At 48.1% G+C, this 22,617-nt stretch overlaps 1 protein-coding gene and 1 non-coding gene across 2 annotated transcripts; one reads left to right on the top strand and one right to left on the bottom strand.

Annotated features, from left to right (window-relative positions):
• Nucleotides 1-5,997: 5,997 nt before the first annotated feature.
• On the bottom strand, nt 5,998-6,069 carry TRNAQ-CUG (transfer RNA glutamine (anticodon CUG)). Its single transcript has one exon. It is a non-coding gene; the product is annotated as a tRNA-Gln (tRNA).
• A 110-nt stretch (nt 6,070-6,179) lies between these two features.
• On the top strand, nt 6,180-21,242 carry RAB11A (RAB11A, member RAS oncogene family). Its single transcript, XM_088534638.1, has 5 exons — nt 6,180-6,303; nt 12,744-12,939; nt 13,871-14,064; nt 15,414-15,494; nt 21,024-21,242. Exons 1-5 carry the CDS (start codon nt 6,264-6,266, stop codon nt 21,161-21,163), a joined length of 651 nt encoding a protein of 216 aa, XP_088390764.1. The 5' UTR covers nt 6,180-6,263; the 3' UTR covers nt 21,164-21,242.
• Nucleotides 21,243-22,617: the final 1,375 nt, after the last annotated feature.

Raw genomic sequence — 22,617 nt, 5'->3', positions numbered from 1 at the left:
TATTGTTCTTATATAATAATAACAGCAACAACAACAACAATAGTAACATTCATTATGGTAGAGTTCTGCCATAATCCTGTGTACACAAACATGGAACAGCAGATTGGATCTGCTCCAAAGAGTGCACCTTCCAACGCAGGTTAAAAAGAGAGATTAAAAATATGGAGTGAATTTGCGCTAGTGGCAAATATCTTTGTAATTCTGTGTTTTTGGAGGGGTTTGGTTGCTTTAAGGCAAGATGAGTAGGCAAGCATGAAGCTAATCTATATAAAGCAGAAATGACTGCAGTATTTGCATAATTATGTTATTATTTTTTGGTTTTCACAAAGAAATGACTTTTTCAACTGTTTTCATATAGGAATAATTAAATAGGTCTTGAATTGCACGCACATTGCATCTAACCAGCTTGGAAACAGGCTAGAACATGAAGCAATCTTTAGTAGGAGTGCAGAATCAATGCATCCATTCCCATTAATTCAGTAATGGAGGAATTCAGTAGGAGTAATTCAGTAATTTGGAGGAAATATGTTTGTACCTGTTTGAAGTGTGCGTGTTGCCTGAGAGACTTCCAAATTTCTGCCTTTCTGCCTTCCTTCTCCTGTGCCCTCCAAACAACAGAATAGGGGAAAACTGGCCTAGTTGCACAGTGAGATTGAGCCAGTTTTTAGTTAGCCTGTACCTGGGTAGGTTACACAAACCCTGGACTAAATCCAAGCCATCCCAATCTCTGCCCCCTCCATTGCCCGTGATGATCCAGAGCCCCAGGATACATCTCCACTCCAGAGCTGGGAAGTCCAGACAAGCTGAGAAAGTTTCTCTTTCAGTCTATCAAAACCAAAAGCTATTAATTCTGCACAGCAATGAGATAATATTAATGACTAATCACAATTAATAGTGCATTTTAGACCAACCAGAATCCTTGATCGAGCTGGGCTCCATGAACCACGCTGTTCCCCGAACATCTTGCACATCTTGCTTACTGCACAGCTGGCTGGCGAGGAAGATCTCGTCCCAGGAGGTTCACTCGAGCACATGAAATGTGCTTTTAGCATCCCAAAGGTGTAGATAGTCACTGAGCCGGGAGTGCAACCTGCCGGCTGCAGCTTTCCAGAGAAAAAAGCATGAAAGAGGCAGTGGGTTATGAGATTAGTCTCCGCACACACAGAAGGAGACTCCTGCCTGGAATATCAACACATCTTTTCAGTCTCTCTCATTGTGACTGTTTGTGCTTTTATCAAATTTTCAGTTTGCTTCTTAAGCTGCAGGACCAGATGGCTCCCATGCATAATGCACAGAATCATGGCAAGGCTTGAGGTATTTGTTATGTATAGCAGCAAACGTCCAGGTTGCACTTGGCCTCACAGTGAGCATATGGTGCATGCTGCATATGGATAGTACTACAGCAGGTATCTATATATACCATACAGTTGAAAGATCAGAGCATCTTCTTGCAGGTTGTCAGGAAAATGACTGTCATACCTTCAACACAAAGAGCAAAAGGCACAGGCAGGAATGTAACACATGGCACAGGACAGATGCTGGCGCTTCCCAGGATGCAAAATGCCCCATGGCAATGAATCCTGGTGGGCCAAGGACACAAGGCTCTTGTTCCCCCTCTGATTTCCCCTCACAGCTGGTGATGAAGCTGGCACCAATACCTTGCCTGGTGCCTATTTTCACAGCTGAGAATGGTGGGCAGAATTTCTAGCCATGAGCTCCTACAGAAAAGGGAACTAACTCATTGCTTGAGAGTATCTTTGTCTCCTACATCTTTTATTTTTTTTTAATAGGAGTTTTCTCCTCGTTTGCCTCCTGTATATCTGGGGTAAATTCAAGATGCGGCAGCCCTGTGAAACCAGAGGGAAGGAGATGGGAATTCTTAAATGCAGCAATCACTGCTTGGTAGAGAGATGTCTATCAGGCTGACATAGGTGTTTCGATGGCAAGACCAAGAAAATCACTTTGTAGTCACCCCTCACTCATACATTGCAAATACCCAGAGCCAATCAAGGAAGGCACAGGAGGAATGAAAAAGGCTTTTTGTGCATCTATAGCGAGAACAGTTTCAGAGGGTATGGGGCTAGGATCTGGCGCAAAGCAGAGATGGCAGGATGGCTGAGGGACACAAAGTCTCCCAGTCCCATCGGTTTGCTGCGGTGTCTGCGCTCCCGGTTGCATGACGAAGGAGCAGCCGAGCAGCCGGTCATCCTGGCTGCGCCCTCAGTGTTTCCTGGGGTGGGAAAGTCCATCCTTCTCTGCTCTCCTCGCATGCATTTGCCCTCCGGTTGAGCACGCAGCCCCGGCCGTGCAGAGCAGCCCCAGCGCTGGCCGCCAGCGCACATTAAGGATGCACATTGCTGCTACCTTTAAGGTCAGCGTCGGATGCACTTTAGCAGGCCTATAAATAGGCGGCCCAGGCTGACTAAGGAGAGGATTTGGCTCTGACGGATCTCGTTCAGCGCTCCCGAGGGAGGAAGGCAGATTCTTTTTCTTTTCCAGGCTCTAACTTTGAGATGGTCCCAGGGGGAAACACGAGCGGCCAAAGGAGACGCTGCTACGTGTCACATGCCCTGCTGTGTTGCAAAAAACCCCACATACGTACATGCTGCTTCCACCTGGAGGCCCAGATCTAGTTCTGCTAAAGAAAGTAATTCCTCTCTGCCAAAGCGAGGAAAGAAAACAACCCAAACCCCTGGAGCCTAATTACTTGAAAACAGTAGGACACCTAGCGGATTTGTAAGGAATATCTTTGCGATTATGAGCCACATTTTGTCATTTTCTTGGCAAAACAAACCCTTAACATATTTATAAAGGGATTATTGAAATATCAGGGTTTCTAGTTAATAAATTAATCCTGTTATAGTTGTTACAGCCTCTGGTTTGCCTGAAGGATTTATCACACCCTATAATAAAATGAGTGTCGTTGGAGCGGCTTGAGAAAAATCCTCATGGGGAAGGTTCATGGGATGGTTCCCAAACCCAGGGGCAGGAGGAGAGGTATCCTGCCACATTAAACCCATCCCCATTGCTCCAGGCAGGAAAGAGAAGGAAAAGAGAAGGAAAGGAAGTCCATGGCAGAGTGTAATAACAGCAAGGTGATTTCTGAGCCGTGTCTAAAAATTATTTCTTGGCTGGCAGTTAAGATGGAGCCGCTGGTGTTATCCTGCTCATACATCTCCAGAGGCTGCAGATGATGCACCCAGGCCCCACCTGGAGACAGGCAGCTGGTGACTTCGTCTTGACTTCAGTCCTCGCGAGGAAGCCCGAGTCACGGAGCCTCCTGCGTTCGATCCCTGCTCCCCAAGCGTCCACCTTCCTGCTCGCCCGCACGCCGTTCGAGACCCACGTGGCTCCAGCAGCTTGTTGATCTTTTCTAGAGCTGCTCCCCCCTCTAGCTTTCTGCAGGTCCCTAGAAAACAGCAAAATGAGCATGAGGTTAAGACTTGCAAAGGTCTCTGCAAGAAACTGTCTGCATATATAACTCCTTGTGCATCACAGAGCCTTTGCTTTGGTCCAGAGCTCTAGAAAGAGGGATTTGCTATTTCAGTGGATGCATTTCATGCTTACACTTTCTTCTCTGGGTTTACTTATGTCAAGCTGGGGGATGTGACTGCTAAAAAATCACTTTTCTTCTCCAATTTGACTGCTGGATTGGAAGGCTTGAATTATCTCTGCATAATTGCAATGATTCGTTGCTTGTTAGAAAATTGGAAAGTATTGATGGGATTTCCCCCTTAGGAAATATCTCTCTTCTGGTAGAACAGGGTGGGTGGTGGGGCTTTGCTTTTGTCCTTCCTGCCTTGGGACGGGGGAAGCCGATGTTTCCTTTTGTGTGGAAATCGGGAATGTGGGTCAACACCATCCGAGGACAATCTGAATTATGGCAACTCCGACTCCAGGTCATCCCCTGAGCTGCAATTTAATGGGTTTTGCACAGTGTGGACAGGGAATACAGGGTCAGAAAATCTGAGACCGGCAGCGCTACTGCTGAACTACAGCCCAGCCATATTTCCTTTTCTCCTATTTCCAGGCCAAATCCCACTAGTGCTTTTTGCAGAGAGACCTTGACCTTAATGTGGGAAAACTAGGAGCACCAAAAACGGGGCAAAGCTCCCCCTATTATTTTCAGGTGAGGATTTCTCTTGGGGTCTCGGGAGGAGGTGGCGGGAGCCGTGATGGGGAGGCCGGACACGCAGCAGCGGCGGCTGAGCAGGCCGGAGCTGACGGCCCTGACACAAACCTGCACGTTAAATGTGCTGCCGAGGCAAAATCTGGGCTCATTTGGCCACTGGTGTATGAATTTCCAGAAGGAACCATAAATATGCAGTTACGAGCATGACCTCTGCTTTTTTTTTGGCTAAATTAAACCCCCCAGAGCCAGCTGAGTGTCAGGCCTTGTCTCTGCTCCAGTTGCTTGGAAAGTGCTGCCTCCACAAATGGTCATTTCTAAGTGCAACCTGAAGAATTAAGAGACCATGAAAATTCCGGGTTTGCAATTAATCGAGTTTTCCCACAAGACTGGCACGATTGGCAGCTCCTGCAGCAGAGTTTCCAGTGCGGGATGACTTCTGACACATTAAAAACCATCAGTGCTCTGGTATTTCAGACCTGGCCTCTATTTCTCGGCTGTGTTTCATGAGAACAGGAGGGGTCCCAGGCAGCCTGTGACGCAGCAACAGCCACTGCGAGGGACCAAAACAGTCTTCCCCACCAACAGCGTTTCCCAAAGGTTTGTGTCTTCTCACCTGAGTTTGCACGATCAGGAACAGAATTAGTGCAGAACTGACCAGAATATACAGCATTTTCATTTCTACCTCTCCCTGTTAGTCCAATGCTGCCCTCCTTTACTGCTCTCAATATACTCTTCACTAGCCAGTTCCAGATTAGGAACTTCCGCAGCTTGCTGCGAGAGGAAGTGACTCTTACACATATGAAAAATGTAAATAAAGGGTGTTTACAGGTTCTCAGCTGATTGACAAAATCCAAATTACCCAAACGAAACTACTTTTAAAGAAGGCCAACTAAAAATAACACAAATGGGTTATTTTTTATTTTTATTTTAAGTGACAGCATCTTTGAAGGGTGAAACTAGGCCTGAGAAACGTCAGGTTAAAATTAACAGTTTTCTAATGACAAAGTTCAATGGCAGCCTGAAAATAGGATGTGAGATGGAAACCTCAACTTCAGAGCTATAAATACCCCGGAGCCTCTACACGCACGAGAAGCCATTATTAACTTTAATGCACGACTCGCTGCACAGAGAGAACTTCGGAGTAGCCAGAGCAGCCCAGACGCATTTGCAGGCTCCTTCTGAATCTGCATGAACAGGATTTGAAAAAAAGGTCCAACTCGGAGGTCACACATTTGCTTGGAGACTTTGTCCCCATGCTGCTCCCTGAAGGCTGCCAGCTCCTGCGAGGTCTGGCCTTGAAATGTCCCTAAGTGTGATTTAGCCCCACGTTGCAATGCCTATAAGCACCATTTATTCCTACATTGCAATGCCCATAAATTCAATTTACCCCCATGTTGCAATGCCCATAAGTGCAGTTTATCCCCACATTGCAATGCCCATAAGTGCCATTTATTCCCACATTGCAATGCCCATAAATTGAATTTATCCCCACATTGCAATGCCCGTAAACACAATTTATCCCCAGGTTGCAGTGCCCCTAAGTATGATTTACCCCCACATTGCAATGCCAGTAACCGTGATTCATCCCCACGCACGCAGGACTCAAAGGTGGACACTGGAAGCCCTACCCGCCGAGCAGGTTTTGTGCCCCAAGGCCTGGGACGTGCTGGACGTGGCCCTGGGCCCAAGGACGGACGGGACTGCAGCCGCCGCCGGGCTCCCCGGACCCTGACGGGACTCTTGTGCTGGGGTAAATACCCTAAAGGGAGGCACCTCGTTAAACAAGAGTTCACTGAGGTGTCGTTAGGTGCAGGGCGAGAGAGGAAAAAAAAAAAAATGAAAGGGGGGGGAAGAAAATAGGGTGTAGGTTCCACCGAGATTTGAACTCGGATCGCTGGATTCAGAGTCCAGAGTGCTAACCATTACACCATGGAACCGCCTGGCCGCGCTGACCCCGCCCGCGCCTAGAGGCCGCTACGGCGGCCGGCAGGGCCGGGGCGGCGCGCGCGGGGGGGCGGTGCTGCCCCGGAAGCGGCGGCGCGCGCAGGGCGGAAGCGCCGCGGCGGCTGCAGGGAGGGGTGCGGCCGCTCCCGTCGCCTGTCCCGCTCCCCGGTGTCCCCGCGCCGCCGCCATGGGCACCCGCGACGACGAGTACGACTATCTGTTCAAAGGTAGCGCCGCGCCGGGCCGCCCTCCCGGGGAGGCGGCGGGCGGGGGGACAGCGGCCGCCTCCCGGCGCCGGGGTTTGCCCCACAAGGGCGGCGGGCGGGCGGGCGTTGTGGGCCCCGCCAAGAAAACGGCTCGTTCGTGCGCTGAGCCCTGGCGGGAGGCGTCGTGATGCGGCGGGGCCGCCTGGCCCGGCGTCTTGCGGGGCTTTCAGCCCTTCCCGGGCGGCGCGTGGGGCTCCCGTTCCCGGCGGCGGCCCTGCCTGCCCGGCCCGGCCGAGCGGAGCGGGCGGCCCTGGGCCTCCCGCGCGGCCCTGCGCTGGGTAAAGGAGCTGCGGGCTGTGGGAAGGGCTCCCCGTTCGTGCCCTGAAGAGCAAAGCGCTGCTCTGCATTCAAGGCTCAGCAATCCTGCTGAGAAACAGATGCTCAAAGGGTGATGCTTCTAGGTTGCTGGCTTCTGCGTTTTAAAAGTCGCATATTTAAAATATGTCTGGGTGTGCTCTAAATAGCTGTTTATTGTGGTGCCGTCCTGGGACTTTGAGTTTAGGGTTTGTAAGTCTGCTTAGTACCCTGTGATGGTGAGACATGCAATTCTTGGCCTCATGTAAGGAAGCCTCCTAAATGAAAAAGACGGCGTTATTTCCTCTGATAACCTTGAATTTTTTTTTTTTTCATTTTCTTTGTCTCTCTTGTTCATTTTCCATGTGCAAAACATGGCATTATTTCTAAGTGGCCAAATATAAATCAGTCATCTGTACTGCACCTAAAATCAAGTCAGTTCCAAAAAGTGCCTCTTTTCTCCTCTTGCAGTGTAGGCCAAAGCCATTTTGCCCACTGATTTAAGTGCATTGAACAGTCTTATTTTAAGTACTTATGTACACAAGTTATCAAACCATCGCATTACATATTTATAAGCTCTCTCAGTGATATGTTTGTGACTAATGTTGGAGCTATGAAGGGTGAGAAGAAAAGCGCGACAGGGTTTGCAGGGAGACTTGCTCTCTTCTGCTGAGCTCTTGAAATATTGCATAAAGCTGGGATCCGGGTATACAGGAGGGTTCAAAGGTAGTTTATTTGGTTGTCTCAACCTAAAGCTGCTCATGTTTGAGCTAGCTGGTAGATGCTCTTGCAGTTGGGGGTGCTGTGGAAATGGTGACGGGAAGTGACGACTCGGGTCCGTCGATGCCAAAGGAGACTGCGGGAAGCTCGGGCAATGTCCCGTAACGGGGATTGATAGCAGAAATACCATGACATAAATGCAGGATAATACAGATAGGGAGAGCACTTGTAAATACGTAAATGTGATGGGGATTCTGAATAAACTGTCTCCCTTCTGGAAAGATCTTGCAGTTATCGCCAATAGTTCTTGTTACTTAGTGCTGGTCCAAAAGCAGTATGCGAAAAATTACTGAAAGAGGAACCGAGAACTTAATGGGAATACTATGCCCTTGTTTGAGACAAGAGCTTCTTTGGGAGTGGAGGGAAACGTAGGCAGGACGGTCATACCCATTTTGAAGGGGATATGACAGTTAAAAAGAGAGGGAAAGGCATCACAATAATTGTGAGAGAACTAAAGCGTTCATATGCCTTAATGTGAAATGAAGTGCAGCTTTATCAGAATGCAAATGAGTGATCTAGACAAACAGGGAATGATTGCCTTCTGTTTCTCGTAATTTCTTTGGATAATCTTAATGCTGCTTTTATTCATCAGCAGGCTCGAACAAAGGGAAGTAAAGCCTTATGAAAGGCATGTGTAACTTCTGGAGCAGTTCGTTGTCGTAAACAGAAGGTGTAACTGGCTTTGAAAGGTTTCAGATTCATAGGGGAAGAAAAATATCTGAGGCATTTTTATTGTGATGGTAAGAATGGAAAGACTGAGGGTACTGCTTGTTTGGAGATGTTAGGACCTGCTGGGACAAAGATAAGTTTGTTTGTTCTCTTTTCATAATGTTTCTCAGGCATCTGCTCTTGGCTGCTGTCGGACAGGGTGTTGGTCTCTAAAGACACTTAATCCACGAGGACTGTTCCGTCGAGTTTACGAACTTTAAAGCTGGTGATAATTTGAGGCTGAGTTCACGGTTTGACTTGCTTTAAAATAATGGGATGATAGTCTGCAGTCTAGCTGGCTCTTACTACCCTTGAATTAAACTGCCACTGGGCTCTTTGAGACCTCTGGTTTTGCTTTGTCAGCCGCTGACAGTGGCTGTGTGTTACAGCCTGTCTGACTGTGCTGGTGGGTGTAATCCGAACCTACCTATGCCGTCCTACTATTAAATTGGAGCACCTGCTACAAAATGCCCTCCTGGCTACGCTGAGGCTTAGCATATGCTAAAAAGGCACGGTTTTGGTAAATTCTGGTTGTCCATCTCCATGCCTCTTTGTATTCTTCCATCCTTGTATGCAACCTCACTTGTAGAAGAGTTCTTCCCAAGCAGAGCTGGAGGGCCTTAGATCTGTACCCTGACTGTCTGCAGCTCTGGCTTTGGGGCTAAACCTCTTGTTTCTGAATGCAGACCTGACTTGCAGCATCTGTCAGCTGCCTGTTAGAAAAATACCCTCCAGTTTTAGGTATTTACCTCCTACTTTACATCTTGCACATTTATCCAGCTTGTCTGGTATTGAAGAAATGCTGTGAAACTGTGCGGACCTGTTGGTTTGGATTTGAGGCATGTGTTTTCGTCTTGTGCCCTTTGATTATAGAAATATGTAAGGAAAAAGGGTTCAATGAGAGGCACTGCTCTGTAAAATGCTTGCATGCCCCGCGCCTTTCGCTGTGTTTGATGTAAAGGCACCTTTGTGCTGCAGCAAACCTACCTGCTTTTCTGCTTTACTACAGTAGCACCTAGAGGCCCCGCTCTGTTACATATATAATAGTATATATGGGTAATGAATGTCCCCTACACTAAGACACTCTCTAAGGGGGTCTCTAAGACTAAAACTTACAGAATGAAATTCCTACAGTAGCCTAGACTGCTTCGTATTCCTTTTGCCCACCAAATACTTGTCTTTAAGAAATCTTTGTGTGGGTGAGGGCTAAATACATTGATTTAAAGGAGATTGTGACAAATATTGAACTGGCACATCCTTAAACCAGTAAAGATGACCTACTTCAGTCAACTGGGGCAGGAGGGAGGGAAAATTCACTTTGGATAGTCTCAATTTTTTGAAAGATGTCCTAATATAAATCTCGCCTGATTGCAAAAGCCTTTAAAAAAGAAGCAAAAAAAGTGCTAGTGGTCTAAGGGAAGTGAAGAAGGTTATTGAGGGAGTTTTTCAAGGATTGGTCTTGTGTCTAAATTTGCTCAAAGCTTCCTCTAAACTTCAATCCTTCTAGTGCTGATGTGGTAATGAATTGGCTGGTGGCGGTGTCAGTGCAGAGGAGGATCAGAGCACAGGACTAGGAGGAAGACTGGGCGATGAAGATGACTGCAGTCCTGTCTGTGCAGCGCGATTCAGAACGCGAGGTCTTATGCACGGGGCTGTACGAACTCGGTAAACTAAAAGCTTAGTAAAATAAAAACCTGACACCTGAAAGCTGCTACGATTAGGTGCGATCACAAGCTGACTAAGCCACCGAGACGAAATAATTGTAGTAGAGCTGGAAATATTAAAATCCCTCTATATATCACCAATGAGGTCTCCCCTGGAATATTGGATGCAGTTCTCATTGTGGAAGAGAAATAAATCAAAATACTTGCAGGACAATGCTGGGGTAGCTGGAAAGACTATTCACAGTGAAGCATTTGAGAGGTTGGCGTATTTAGCTAGCAGAGCAAGGCTGAGAGAAGATGTGGTTGCTGTCTGTAAATAACCCAGTGTAAACACCGCTGGGAGAAGAAACTAATAAGCTAATGGACAGCGCTGGCACACGAATACCACGATTGGCCGACCACTAATTTCTCCTGAAAATTGGATGGCAGTATTAAGAGTGAATTTCTGGAAGAGGAGCCCAATAGGATTGTGTGTGCAGGAACAATTAGCCTTAATACGGAACTAGATGCCATGATTGCCATCCCTCGGCCCCCTGAAACTGTTTGTCTGGGACAGCCAGAATGGGTTAATCCCAGGTTATTCCTAGTGTTTCTAGGCTAAAAATATAATATATGGGAGTGCTATATAGTATGAAATATCAAACTGAGATGGTTTGAGGAGGAAAGCAAAATTAAAATGGGGAGACTACTAGAGCTGTTTATCAGTTCATGATTATTTCCAAAGAGTGATGTTTGCTCAGCCTGGCAGGAGCGGGGAGGATGTGCGGAGTGTCGGGCTCCTGCTGACATCTGCATCCGTCCTCGTGCCCGTGCGTGAGAGGAGCTGCTGTGGCCCAGTTAAATGGAGGAAATATCAGGTTTTGAGAAGGAAAGCCTAATGTTCCATCCCCTCCCCTCCTTAAGTGGGACATAGATTAATCTGGTGCTGGAAACTGTTCAGAACAAAAGCAACATGGGATTTGGGCAAGGTAAGAAAAATCTGGTGAAGGACTTAAAATAGCCTCTCTCCTCAAAACTACTTTTAAAGATGCATTGAATAGCAAAATATTTGTGAGGAGATGCTGCTAAACTAATTGATATTGCTACTTAATAGACTTATGATGCAATGTGCTGGATAAATGATTTGGGTGAAGGGCGTCCCTTTAGCCCCTGGCCTAGCCAGGGTGCCTGCAGGAACAGAAGGTAAATGGGTGCTGAGGGACTTCCCAAGTCTTCCTGCCGGGAACTTCCTTGTCACAAATGCAAAGCTGTGGCCCAAACCTGCCAAAGCAGCTTTGAAGGTCTTATTTCCTTGCCAGTGCAAGTGGAACCCTGTGGCATTTTGCCAGTGATGATGATGCAATTCAGTGCCCTGTCCCCAGTGCCGAGTTTATTAGCTCGGCGTCTTCTGTGTCGGGGCAGCTGGCACCAAACCGCGCTGCCCTGTCACGAGGAAAGCAGGACAGTGTTTGTGTTCAGCAGGGCCACATTTCCCCCACCCGCTTGTCACCTCCGTAAAGAGAAGCGGCTGAGGAGCCGCTGCGCGCTCGGTGCAGCCCCTGCAGCTTGCCCGGCCGCTGGCTCCGTCGGCCGGCAGAGCGAGCTGGAAAGGTGCTTGTTTCAATGAAGTACAAGACTGTTTTGAAGCCAGCGCCTGCTTCAAATTTCATATTGTGGATGGAGTTTAAAAAGTGCCTCTCTGGTGCTAGAGTCAAGGAAAATTCCATTTGCCAGAAGCGCTCTGCATTATTGAAATAGAAGATGGTGTCCAGAAGGCTGCGGATTGGAGCTGCCTGCAGCAGACGGGAGGTTTTGCTCCTCTGGCCTCGGGTTTGGTGAAGCTTCTCCTGTTCATTGCACTCATTTATTTGTTGTACCAGGCAGCTTTCATAGCATTGTACTACAGTGTCTTAAATCATGTCTGTGACTATTTTTTCTTTTCAAAACAAACACTCCTGCCATTTTTTTTTTTTTTTAACTCAAGTGTGGACACTTTTCCTTGGTCTACCCTTGATTTACTGCCAACTTAATGAAGGTTATCGCCTTTTTTCTCCTGGATCTTACTCATCCTCTTTCTCCTCCATTTCCTTCTCCTGTTATCAGTTCAGGCCTTTAATCTTTCATTGCGTGTGAGATCATCTGGGGAGGCTGCTCTTGGTGTGGCCTGTGCCTCGGTGTGTCTCATTTAGTGGCCTAACTTCTGGTGTCTTGGTAGTGAGTTTTATGTTACACTCAGCTTTTACGACTCAGCTTTACAGGATGTTAAAATGAATCATGGGTCTTTTTTTTTACTTCGGACTTTAAACTCTATCAATCTCCTGTTAACCCTAGCACCCATCGTGGCAGCGGAGGTTCAGCCGGAATGAGGGTGGCTCTCATTCAGAGCCAGAAATGATAGTCCCGGCCTCATTTCAGAGCCACTTCAGGCTCTGGCCCGAAGCCCTCAGGAGTCACAGCGCTAGTCTGGGTTGTTGTTTTTCTGCAGTTACGAATTTGCCTGTGCTAGTGGAGAACCTCTCTTCTGCAAAGGCCTGAAGAGTGAGAGGGAGGCAAAGCCTGCTATCTTGCACTGCATTTTGGACTTCTGCTTCAGCAAAACAGCTAACTGATAAGAGCTTCAGCTGACTTTTAGTTCTAGCGTTATTACAAGCGTGTGAAATCCAAACTGTCGCTCGTGAAGTGCTGACTTTTGCAGTGAGCCATGTGTACTCTTCCTGGAGGAAGAATGTCCTTCAGGGTTGGGCAAAGGAGACTGAAATACAGTGACTAAGATTCCAGTCCAGAGTCTGTTCAAAATACTGGTGAATCTGGCAGAACTGGTTCTCTAATAACCTCAAATCATGGAGAATAAACCCATGACAAGGAGGCAATATTTTGCTATGTTTTTCTTCATCTGGAAGATGAGTATGTTTATTACTGATGATTCTCAATGTGTGACCTGCATCTGATTGTAATGTCATTTTTCTTGCCTTGTAGTTGTGCTTATTGGAGACTCTGGAGTAGGCAAGAGTAACCTTCTGTCTCGATTCACTCGCAATGAGTTTAACTTGGAAAGCAAAAGCACCATCGGAGTGGAGTTTGCCACAAGGAGCATTCAAGTTGATGGGAAGACAATAAAGGCTCAGATTTGGGACACAGCGGGGCAGGAACGGTATCGAGCTATAACATCGGCGTAAGTGATAGTTTGTATTGCCAGAGAGAAGCTTTTGTGGAGGGAGGTAATTTTGGGGCCTCTGCTTCCTTGGAGTATTCTGGATGTTTGTATTTTATTATATAATATTCACAACTTACCAGGGAAGGAAGCCGGAGTCTTACCCTGCTGTCCAGAAGGTTGACATAGCATAGACCTGCACAAATTGCTTTACTTTTTGTGCTCTCACAATATAACTGAAGGTACTTCTGGCCCGGGGTGAAAGACGACCTTTGAGAGACTTCTTTAAATACTAGTAATTGATAAAACAGTATTGTATTCATTAAGGTTCTGTGAGTGGTAACTAAAAACCAGAAACTAATGTAGTGCTAAGGAAAGACTGCTCCTTTTGCATGCTAATTTAATTGAAAAAGTAGCATGGCAAAAGCTGAAGATAATCAAGTGTGGGAAAATGCAACCTCTTCCTTCTGGAATATGTCACTGTGCCACTGTGGGTCTGAAAGGAGACTAGCTGCAGCCTTGCTTAAAGGGTTGGTGTTTTTCTGCTCCTATGAGTCACTTCAAAGTCTCTGTATCACTGCAGGCCCTGCCCTGGTACCCAGTGCAGTGGGAGGGGAGAATTTTCAGGAGTGGGTCAGAGGTAGAAGGTGACAGTAGCTCCCTATAGATCCCCCTGCTTCACCCACATGGCCCAGGGTAACTTAACAGTGGTGCCCTCAGGCCTGGGCTCAGGTTACCCACAAACTCTGAGCAGTCCCCACAGCTCTCGTGGTCCTGTGACATAACCCACTTTCTGCTGTACATCAACTGCCTGTGTCCCCCAAACCCTGCCCCTGGATGCTCTTTAAGCTGCTGTCTCAGTCATAGCTATTTCCCATTATTGCCCGGCAAGCAGTCAGTTTTACTCATGCTGCTTCTCGATGACTCTCTAACGCATGGTTTTTACTCGCAGGTATTACCGTGGTGCTGTAGGGGCACTCCTGGTTTATGACATTGCTAAGCACCTTACTTACGAGAACGTGGAGCGATGGTTGAAAGAGCTGCGCGACCACGCTGACAGCAACATAGTGATCATGCTCGTGGGGAACAAGAGTGACCTGCGCCACCTGAGAGCGGTCCCTACGGATGAGGCCAGAGCTTTTGCAGGTTGGTGAACTCAAAATCATTCCCTAATGCCGACTGTCTGGGGATCTGCCTCCCTCGTACAGTGTCTGAGTTACGTGTGTGTCCAGGTAAGAGGGCAGGATTGCTGCTGGTGATGTTCATCAGTGATGTAGGCTAATGTTTGTCGTGTTTTTACACAGTTGAAAATGAAGCCTGGTAAAATGAAAATGCTGATGCAATTTCAAGAACCAGCCAGAGGCACTGAAGCTGGTTTTAAGCCAGCTTTAGTCTCACGCCTATGGACTGCTTTTCTCACAGAAACTGCAGCTATGGCTTTAGGTTTGAGCCTGCTGCATCGTGGTAACATTACCATCTGTGTGTTGTTTTCTTTGTATCAGCTGTTCTCAAACCCTGAGCGTGTGCTGTTAGGTGAGCAGGCTTTCTAATTGGAGACACAATGCAGTCTACCTTTCATAATTAAGAGCTAACCTTGTAAAAATAATTTTAAAGGTTATTGTAGTTTCTGTAAATCCTAGCTCGTTTCAGGGCCGATTTCCTTCATCCTGGAGTGTAGCTGTGTTTCTTGCATTGAAGGTTTTTGTAGCTGTTTATATGATGTTTATGACCAGTGAGGTGTCTGCCTGCAGATGCAGGACTATCCTTCCCCTTTATACAGCTAGTTTTATTAAATTAGCTGCTGTGATATGCTTGCAAAAATACTTTTTCACATCGTGCTTTTGGTTAACTACCAATAAAGCCAAAAGGCTGGGAAATACAGCTCCTCAGAGCTCTTAAAAGCAAAATGCAACTCTGCTTGCCCTTGTTTTTTTGAGCCCTGTGTGGGACTGAGACGGCCGTGTCTTCACTGAAACGTGCACCCTCATGTCACCTAAGCTCAAGGTTCCCAAGTACCTTCCTCGTGGGAGAGGCAGCCTGGGGAGGAGCCTGGAGCTTTCGTGCAGCTCACGCTGAGCCTTCCTGTGCCCAAGCTGTACAAAACAATGGGTTGAGACGTTTGCTTTGGCGCAGGGTTTTATTTAACTAAGTGGGAAGCGGTGAAACTTGATGAGGTTAAAGATAATATAGGAAACTTCCTCACGCATTTCCTGAAAGTGCTGTAAATTCTCCCTGTCAGTGATGCATGAAGATAGATACGCCTCAAAGTAACCCAGCGCTGAACTGATCCCCGTGCCTCGGATGAGTGTAAATTCAGCTGTCAGCATTGGGTGGCATTGCTTTGAGATCACATAACCCCACAGCTTCCAATTCTTTTTCCTGGTACCACATGACTTAGGAGGAACATCCCATGCACAGTCTGATACCGAAGTTCTTCCAGACAGGGGAAAGATAAATGGTGCTTCCCTCTAATTACTGTGTTTCTCTCCACACAGAGAAGAATGGTTTGTCTTTTATTGAGACGTCTGCTCTAGACTCTACAAATGTGGAAGCTGCCTTCCAGACTATTCTGACAGGTGAGTCATCTGGTGCTTGCTTTTTGGAGGGAGGAGGTCAGAGTGCTGCCCAGATAAGATGCAAATGGGCATTTCTTTGTCTGTAAAGTGTTTAAAACTTTTCCATTTAACCATTCTTCACAGATAAAAGATTCAGAGCCTGATTCTTTTGAAGTGTCCCAGCTGATAAGTCAGCCTTGGACTCAAAAACCCCTGTTCACTTTGCTCCTGCTTTCCAGTCAGCCCCCTTTATATGCTGCAGCTTCAAGTCTGTTTATGGGAGAGGGAGTTTGTGGGACAGAATTGCTTCATGCAAGTAGCAAGTTAAAATAGCTGCTGTTTTTCAGAGGGGAAGTCAGTCTAGTCTATTTGACTCTCGTTTTGAGCACTGCTTGGCAGTCTGAGGTTTAGGGACTTCTGAGCTGAAGGAGAGTTGCTGTCCTTGCTTTTTAGTAGTCCTGACTAGACTTTGGCCTCTATAGCATGTGATGGGAGCAAGTTTTGCAGTTTTTGTGCTCCGTGTGTAAAATATCCTGCTTAAATCTTGTTTGATGAGCAAAATTCAACTGCAGCCATGCAGGGGAATTAGTTGTGACCCACCGAAGCAGCTGTGGCCTGGGCAAAGCAGGACAAGAGCAGCACGTGCAGTGTTTGAAGTTTAGTGACTCTCAGCCTTCACAAATGCCTCTCCAAAGCTCCAGGCTGACTCTTCAAAGCATCTGGCCGCTTTGTTGTTGTTGTGATACGTCTTTCTGTTTTAGGTGGATCAGGGAGTTGCATCTGTTTTCTCTGAGTGCTTCCAACATGTTTCCAAACTTCAAATTTAGGCTTCCTCCTTCCTGACATGTGCCAGCCTATGCGATGTTCTTGGTATGAGCCAGCAGCACTTCTAAACTGCACGTTGCTATTAGTCAGATCTCACTTCTCTGAGCACATAGTTGGATTTGGATTTTCTTCTTTTTGCCAGATCGTTTAGACCTTCTTTTAAAAACACACTATAAAGGGGTTGAGGAATGTTTCACACTGGAATATGCAGGTGAGGTGGCAATTAGGAAGCTATTTAATATAATCCAATTATTATAAATTCCATGGCATTTTTAATTATTTTTTTTTCAAGTGCCTTCTGAATACCCTAGCTGTGGAGAGAGGGTGTGAGAGAGAGTTCATAGGTTGCTGGAGCATTCAGCAGATCAGTAATGCCTCTACTACATGCCTTCTGCCTGTATCCTCTAATTCTCCTCCTAACTTTAATTGTAAGAGGTAGATTTTGACTCTGTTTTGACAGTGTGGTCCTAAGCAGTGGTGTATGAGTACACAGGGCCATAGAGGTGTCGTTCATCTCGCTGCTTTGACATGAGGCTGGAGCTAGACCTTGAGTTTGCTTACTGTGACCCACCAGTGTGGCTCCCTTTTAACTGCAGTCTACTGTAAGCAGTTGGGAAGTTGCAAACTCAACATGGCACAGATTCCCAAAAAGGAAAAAAGTTGCAAGCTGATCCATGACTCCCTCATGAGCAAGCTCTGATGGCATTGGAGGGTGGGTGGCTAAGGAGTGGCTGAGCGTGATGGTATCTGGCTGAGGTGCTTCATGGACTCCCATTTCCTTCACCCACCTAAAGGCAGTCTTGTCGCGTGTGCTTATGTGAAACCAGCCTTGGTATTTTGGGGCAAGCACCTTGATTATTGCTTGATTGTAACTGCTGGAACCTAAAGCTTCTGCCTTTATCCATGTGTCTTTTGGTAGCTCCTTTCCCTTAGGAGGAGCTGCTGAACGTTGAGGTCAGAATCTGGCCAAATGCATTGCACGTGCTGCAGAACCACCCTCCAGCTTTGCTGTCTGCCCTTTCCATTTTCAGAGGGATGAGGACTCTCGGCTAAAGGACAGTATTTAACTGCTGTGCTTTTTCAGCCCCAGCCTAAATAAAAACACACAAAATGTGTTTTGATTTTGATACCACAAGCAGTTTATTCCCCCCAGGCTGGCTGTTGGGCTGGGCCATATCCAGCTTGAAATGGTCACCTAATCGCCTGCAATCTCCTCTTGCAGCATCTTCTGCTGGTGGTGGCTAAAGAGGAGTTTGCTGCGTGCCCAGGCTCTCCCACCGAGCAGGGCGATGCTCAGGTCCCGTGTCCCGCTGCTGCTACGGGGAAGCAGTTTCCCTCTCGGGACGGACTAGGCTCTTTCATCTCTTCCAGCAGCCCCTTTTATTCCAGAACTTACTTTGGATTCTAATTAGTGGCAGCTTGATTTCCGGGTTTAGCTTCCCCGCAAGGGAGTGCAGTCTGTAATGGCAGAACGAGTGACTGGAATTTGCCCTCAGATGCTGACAGATCGTTAGGGCTGTTGCTTTTCCACAAAAAAAGACGTGTTGTTGTGACGGTGTTTTAGGTAGAGAGCTCTTGGGTGTGCAGACAGCGTCCCTGTTCAGGAGGGGTTCGGCTGTGCTGGAGGAAACACTGGTGCTGATTAGTGAGCATGTGGCTGGCTCCAGACATAAGCTCCTGTTTCAGGGAGATAAAGCTGAAGTAAATAATGCATTAGCAGCAGGTTGCCTCCATCTCTGACTGGCATGCAGAGGAAGAATGTTCTGCCAATAAACTTCCTGATAACACCTCACAACTGGCTCGTTCTGTTAATGATTTGCTTTGAAGGAGAGAGGCGAGCAGTCATCTTAGGAATGTGGCTTTCAGGGTGACTCCGCGGAATCGTGGAGGGGCCGCGTGTGTTGGGCAAGGTCGCTCTCGGCGTGGTGCCAGAGGCTGGAATACTGGCTCTCCTCTGAAGAAGCAAGCTGGAAAAGCCACGGGCTGCGGGTGGAGGTGGTTGCCAGAAGCAGGGGATGCGGCTGCAGCAGCCCGGCGGGCGCTGGCCATGCTGGGAGCTGCCCTCTGCGGAGGCCCCTGGCCCACGCTCGCTCTGATCTTCCCTGAACAGCGTCTGCGACTCCGTTCTGCAGCAGAACCCCCTCTGCTGTTGACCTGCTCTGCGGTGCTTGTCGGGGTTTGGGCACCTTTTCCTGCTGTGGCTTAGAGTAAAGGTCCCTATCCAAACTCCTCTGCTGCAGGATATCTAGACTTCCCGGGCTGACTCTTGTGTATGTGAAGCCCCTTTGGCAGCTCCTGGCCAAACAGGTGGGGCTTCTTGTGTAACTGCATCCACTGAGGCTTATAGAAAGGTAAAGCATCCTCCATGTCCCCTGGACTCTGCCTGCGCTCCCCTTGCTCCGTGGTGTTTGTTTACTGTGTTTTGCTGTGGTTTTGTCTCCAAGGAGTTCTGTCTCGAGGAAACAACATCACAGAACATTAATGTCAAGAAAGCTAGGGATTTCCTCTCTTTTGCCCTGCGCACCTGAAAATGAATTAAATAGCAGCGCTGGCTGAGCAGACAAGGAGCGGGCAGCTCCTCAGGCAGCAGTGTCCTTTTCCCAGCCCTCCCAGTGCAATGCCTGTCTCTCGGAATTACCAATTACGCAGTGATGCTTTCTGCTGAATGTGCTCTCTCAATAAGGGCTTACTCAGTGTCTGAGCAGAGAATGAAGTGCGGCGTCTTCCTTTAAAAAGTGCCGGTCTCCGTGCGGGCGGCGTTCCCGGCGCTGCTCTCGGTGCCGCAGGCTCTGCCGCGGGGCGTTTGGCCCCGGGTAGAGCAGGTTCAAGCTGCCACCATCTCCCTCCTGGCTCTGCAGAGCTCCGGCTGTGCGAATGTTCCCTGCCAAGGAGGGAGAAGGGCCAACAGACACCAACCACGGGGCCCTCGCGCTGCTCGAGCAGCTCTGCTGCTCTGTTCTTGCAGGACCCTTGAAGATGAGGGCAGATGCAAAAAGGAGCATCTTCTCAGAGTCAAAAGGGAAAGAAGCTTTATCAGTAGGTAAATGGTTGCTATTAAGATTGTTAAGGCTTTAGTATGCAGCTCCAAGATCTTCGACTGCTCTAAGGTGATGGTGTTACAGAGAGCCCCAGAGCACACAGGGGTGGAGGAGGTGTGTGACCTTTCACGTTAGTGACGAGTGTGAACTTGCTCAGGACTGCACATTGCCGCGGCGCTGCTGCGAGCGCGTGTGGTGGCGGCACAAGCCCGCTCTTGTTCGGCAGGGCCGAGCCGCGCTCTGCTCGGGGACAAAACCAGGCGCCCCGCGCTTGTAAAACCCGTCCTGAGGAATGCGGAGCAGGTCGCTGCCACCCGGGAGCCTCCTCCTCCCACCTCCGCACATGCTGCTTCTCGGCACCGAGCGCCGCAGGTGGCTTGGGGATTGATTTCGCATGACTCAGCTTGCGAAGCCGCTCATGTGCGAGACTGTGGGACAGAACCGTGAACTCCAGCAAGGGTGAAACTGCAAAATCCTTTAGCTTGTGCAGCTCTTGTTTGTTCATATCAGCCAGGCGTATGCAATATCCAGCTTTCCAAACAGTTTATTCCTGTTTGAGCTGCCCATTTTGAGTCTCAAAGAGCAGATTCTTTCCAGGTGCCACCCGGAGGCCCACGTGTTCTCTGTCCCTAACCCAGCAGCCCCAGGGCAGGCGCAGCTCCCTCGGCCCGGATTGCGTGTGCTGGTGGCCTAGCTCGGTGTGGCCTCCTCGCAACCCTTGTCCCTCGTGGCAGCCTGTCTGCCGGGATGGTTTTGTAGCTCCCTGGTCCCTTTGTAGCTCCCTGGTGCCGTCGCTCCCTCCTGTCGCAGGGCAGAGGCTCAGCCGGGCGGGCAGCCCTCGGCAGCGCTGACGTCGGCCTCCATGGCCCTCACTAGTGACAATGTCTGCCGGAGAAGCCGTTTCTCGCGCCGGGGTCACGGGGCAGGGTGTGTTGGGCCATCCCATCCAGCCCACAAGAGACTTGGAGCCCTCAGAAGAACTTGGACCTTTGCCTTTTTGCACCGGAGTTGCCTGCCGAGCCGCGTCCAGAGGAGCCGAGCGCACGGGCTGCCCTGGGCAGCTGCAGTGCCGTCATTGCAGGACGGCTTCTGCCTCCATCTGGAACGCTTTCAAACTGTTTTTTATTAAATCAAGCTTCAGCAAGCTTGCTTTTAAACTTGCTTGCGTAGTCACATTTGAGGCCATTAAGTTCCCCGTGTTCTCTTCTATTTTTGGTCTCTTTTCCGTTGCGGGGTGACGCCCCGCACGCGGTGGCACCTTCCTGGCACGCAGCTGCACGGGCGCTCGTGCAGTGCACCGAGCAGAGCCGCAGGAGCCCGGGAAGGCTTCGAGCGCGGGGCGCGCCGCGTTCCCTCCTGGCAGCGGGCCAGGAAAGGGACCGGGATTCCACCCTGCTCTCCAGCTCAGGCTGGAATTTCTTTGTCTGGAGTCCGTATTTCATCCCTGCTTCTGAAGCTGAGCCACACAGTGACTTCCACGTGGCTCACGTCATTACATTTGCTCACTTCCTAAACGCAGGCGGTGTCACAAGTGAGTTTGTGAAAGCTCCTAGGCGTTGCCTATGTATTTCGTGAAAAATGACCGGAAATCTTTATATGTTTCGTATGATGCTTGGCTTCCCCAGCTTGTTTCTGGTGCTGCTTTGCTGCTGTTGCTCGTAATGACCGGCTCTTTCTCGTCTTCCAGAGATCTATCGTATCGTTTCACAGAAGCAAATGTCCGACAGACGTGAAAACGATATGTCTCCAAGCAACAACGTGGTTCCCATTCACGTCCCTCCAACCACCGAAAACAAACCAAAGATGCAGTGCTGTCAGAATATATAAGAATCGTTCATTCTTTCCTAAAAGGCTGTGTATATTCCCCAGGTCCAAGATTTAAATATATTTGTAATTCGTGTGATTACTTTCTTGTGTTCAGTTACTGCTTATTCCTTCTGAATTTCTCCATGTCTTAAACACTTTGATTTCAGTGTTTATGAATCTGTTACTTCCATGTGACTGCAGTATTTTCCCAACACCGGCTTGGCTCTGGTCCAGTAAATCGTTTGGAACTGAACCCATCTCTTTCCAACATGATGCCCGCTAGTCAGAGCGCAGACGTCCTTTAGGAAGCACTTGAAGATGTTATTCTGCTCCTCCCCAAACAATTAGTGTCAGTTTAGCTAGGAAAAGATCTCGGGGCAGGATAATCGTTCCTCGTCTCGAGGTGTCGCATACTGCATCTAAAGCTTGATGAAATGCCTCTTGCTCTAAAGTGCAATTTTAATGTAAAGTTAAATGTTTCTAGCTATATCTTCAGAATGGCAAGTTGAGGATTTTTACAGCATATGAAAAGGGGGGGGAAAAGCCCTCCTGCAGCCAAGCTGCTGTGGTTTGGTGGCTGCTGCAGGCCCAGCTGCTGGAGCCCCTCTGAGAACAGGAGGAGCAGGAGCCGCTGCCCGGAGCAGAGCTCGCTCTAACACTGGAATTTGCAGCATTTTTTTTTGGTGTTGCCCGAGAATGGGTCTCTGCAGTGCTGGTAGTATCAGGATTTGAGGATAACTTTTTCCTTGGCGATGCACAAACTTGAAGGCTACTGTTGTTCATTTTAATATTTCAAATGCTTGAGCTGATGAGTCAGTAACTTCCACAACCCAGTCTTAGTTTGCAGTCCTGTTTCATACAGTATTTTGAAAATGATTCCAGTGGTTTGCTATCTGATGCTAAACAGAAATGCCTGACGTAGTTTCCTTGCTGGATGCATTCCTTCTCTAGGATTTCAGTACAAATAATCTGTTTAAGTAGCTTGTTCAGGGATACGTCAACTGTGCCTTCTTCGCTGCATTCTGAACCCACTGCACGCAATACAATACTCTGTTCCAAAATAAGTCACTAACGTTGAGATTCAGGGGCTAGAGGCACTGAATTCCTGCACTATTTAAAGAAAAGTTTGTTGTATAAACGCCTGCGGTTATTTATGTAATTACAGGAAAGTGGTTGTAGGGAAAGTTTCCCAAGCTCTGATATGACCCACTTGGGACTGCCACGTTTGGGTGGGCACAACCAGCTGCATTTCTTACCCAAACTTGCTGTCTTGCGGTGCTCATGATGTGTAAGGCACACGGAAGGCATTGCTGTAGTCGGTCACTTGTGCTTTTTTTTTTTCTTTTTATTCCGTTTCTCCTCCTCGTATTTGTTCTGAAGATGCTATTTTGATCTGTTTGTAAATTACTTTGTATTTTATGCATGTACTGTAACTTGATTTATTATTATTTTTTAGATTGATTTAAATATATTCA

This window comes from Tinamus guttatus, unplaced genomic scaffold (genome assembly GCF_059628265.1).
Source record: "Tinamus guttatus ecotype Peru unplaced genomic scaffold, ASM5962826v1 Tinamus_guttatus_pri_ptg000004l, whole genome shotgun sequence".
NCBI lineage: Eukaryota > Metazoa > Chordata > Aves > Tinamiformes > Tinamidae > Tinamus > Tinamus guttatus.
Note: the sequence above shows the minus strand (reverse complement) of the source record. Positions and strands in the feature narration are given on the sequence as shown.

Coding starts and splice junctions, on each gene's coding strand:
- RAB11A (XM_088534638.1), top strand. CDS start 6,264: ATGGGCACCCGCGACGACGAGTACGACTATCTGTTCAAAG. Junction 6,304..12,743: donor GTACGACTATCTGTTCAAAG/GTAGCGCCGCGC, acceptor CTTGCCTTGTAG/TTGTGCTTATTGGAGACTCT. Junction 12,940..13,870: donor TATCGAGCTATAACATCGGC/GTAAGTGATAGT, acceptor TTTTACTCGCAG/GTATTACCGTGGTGCTGTAG.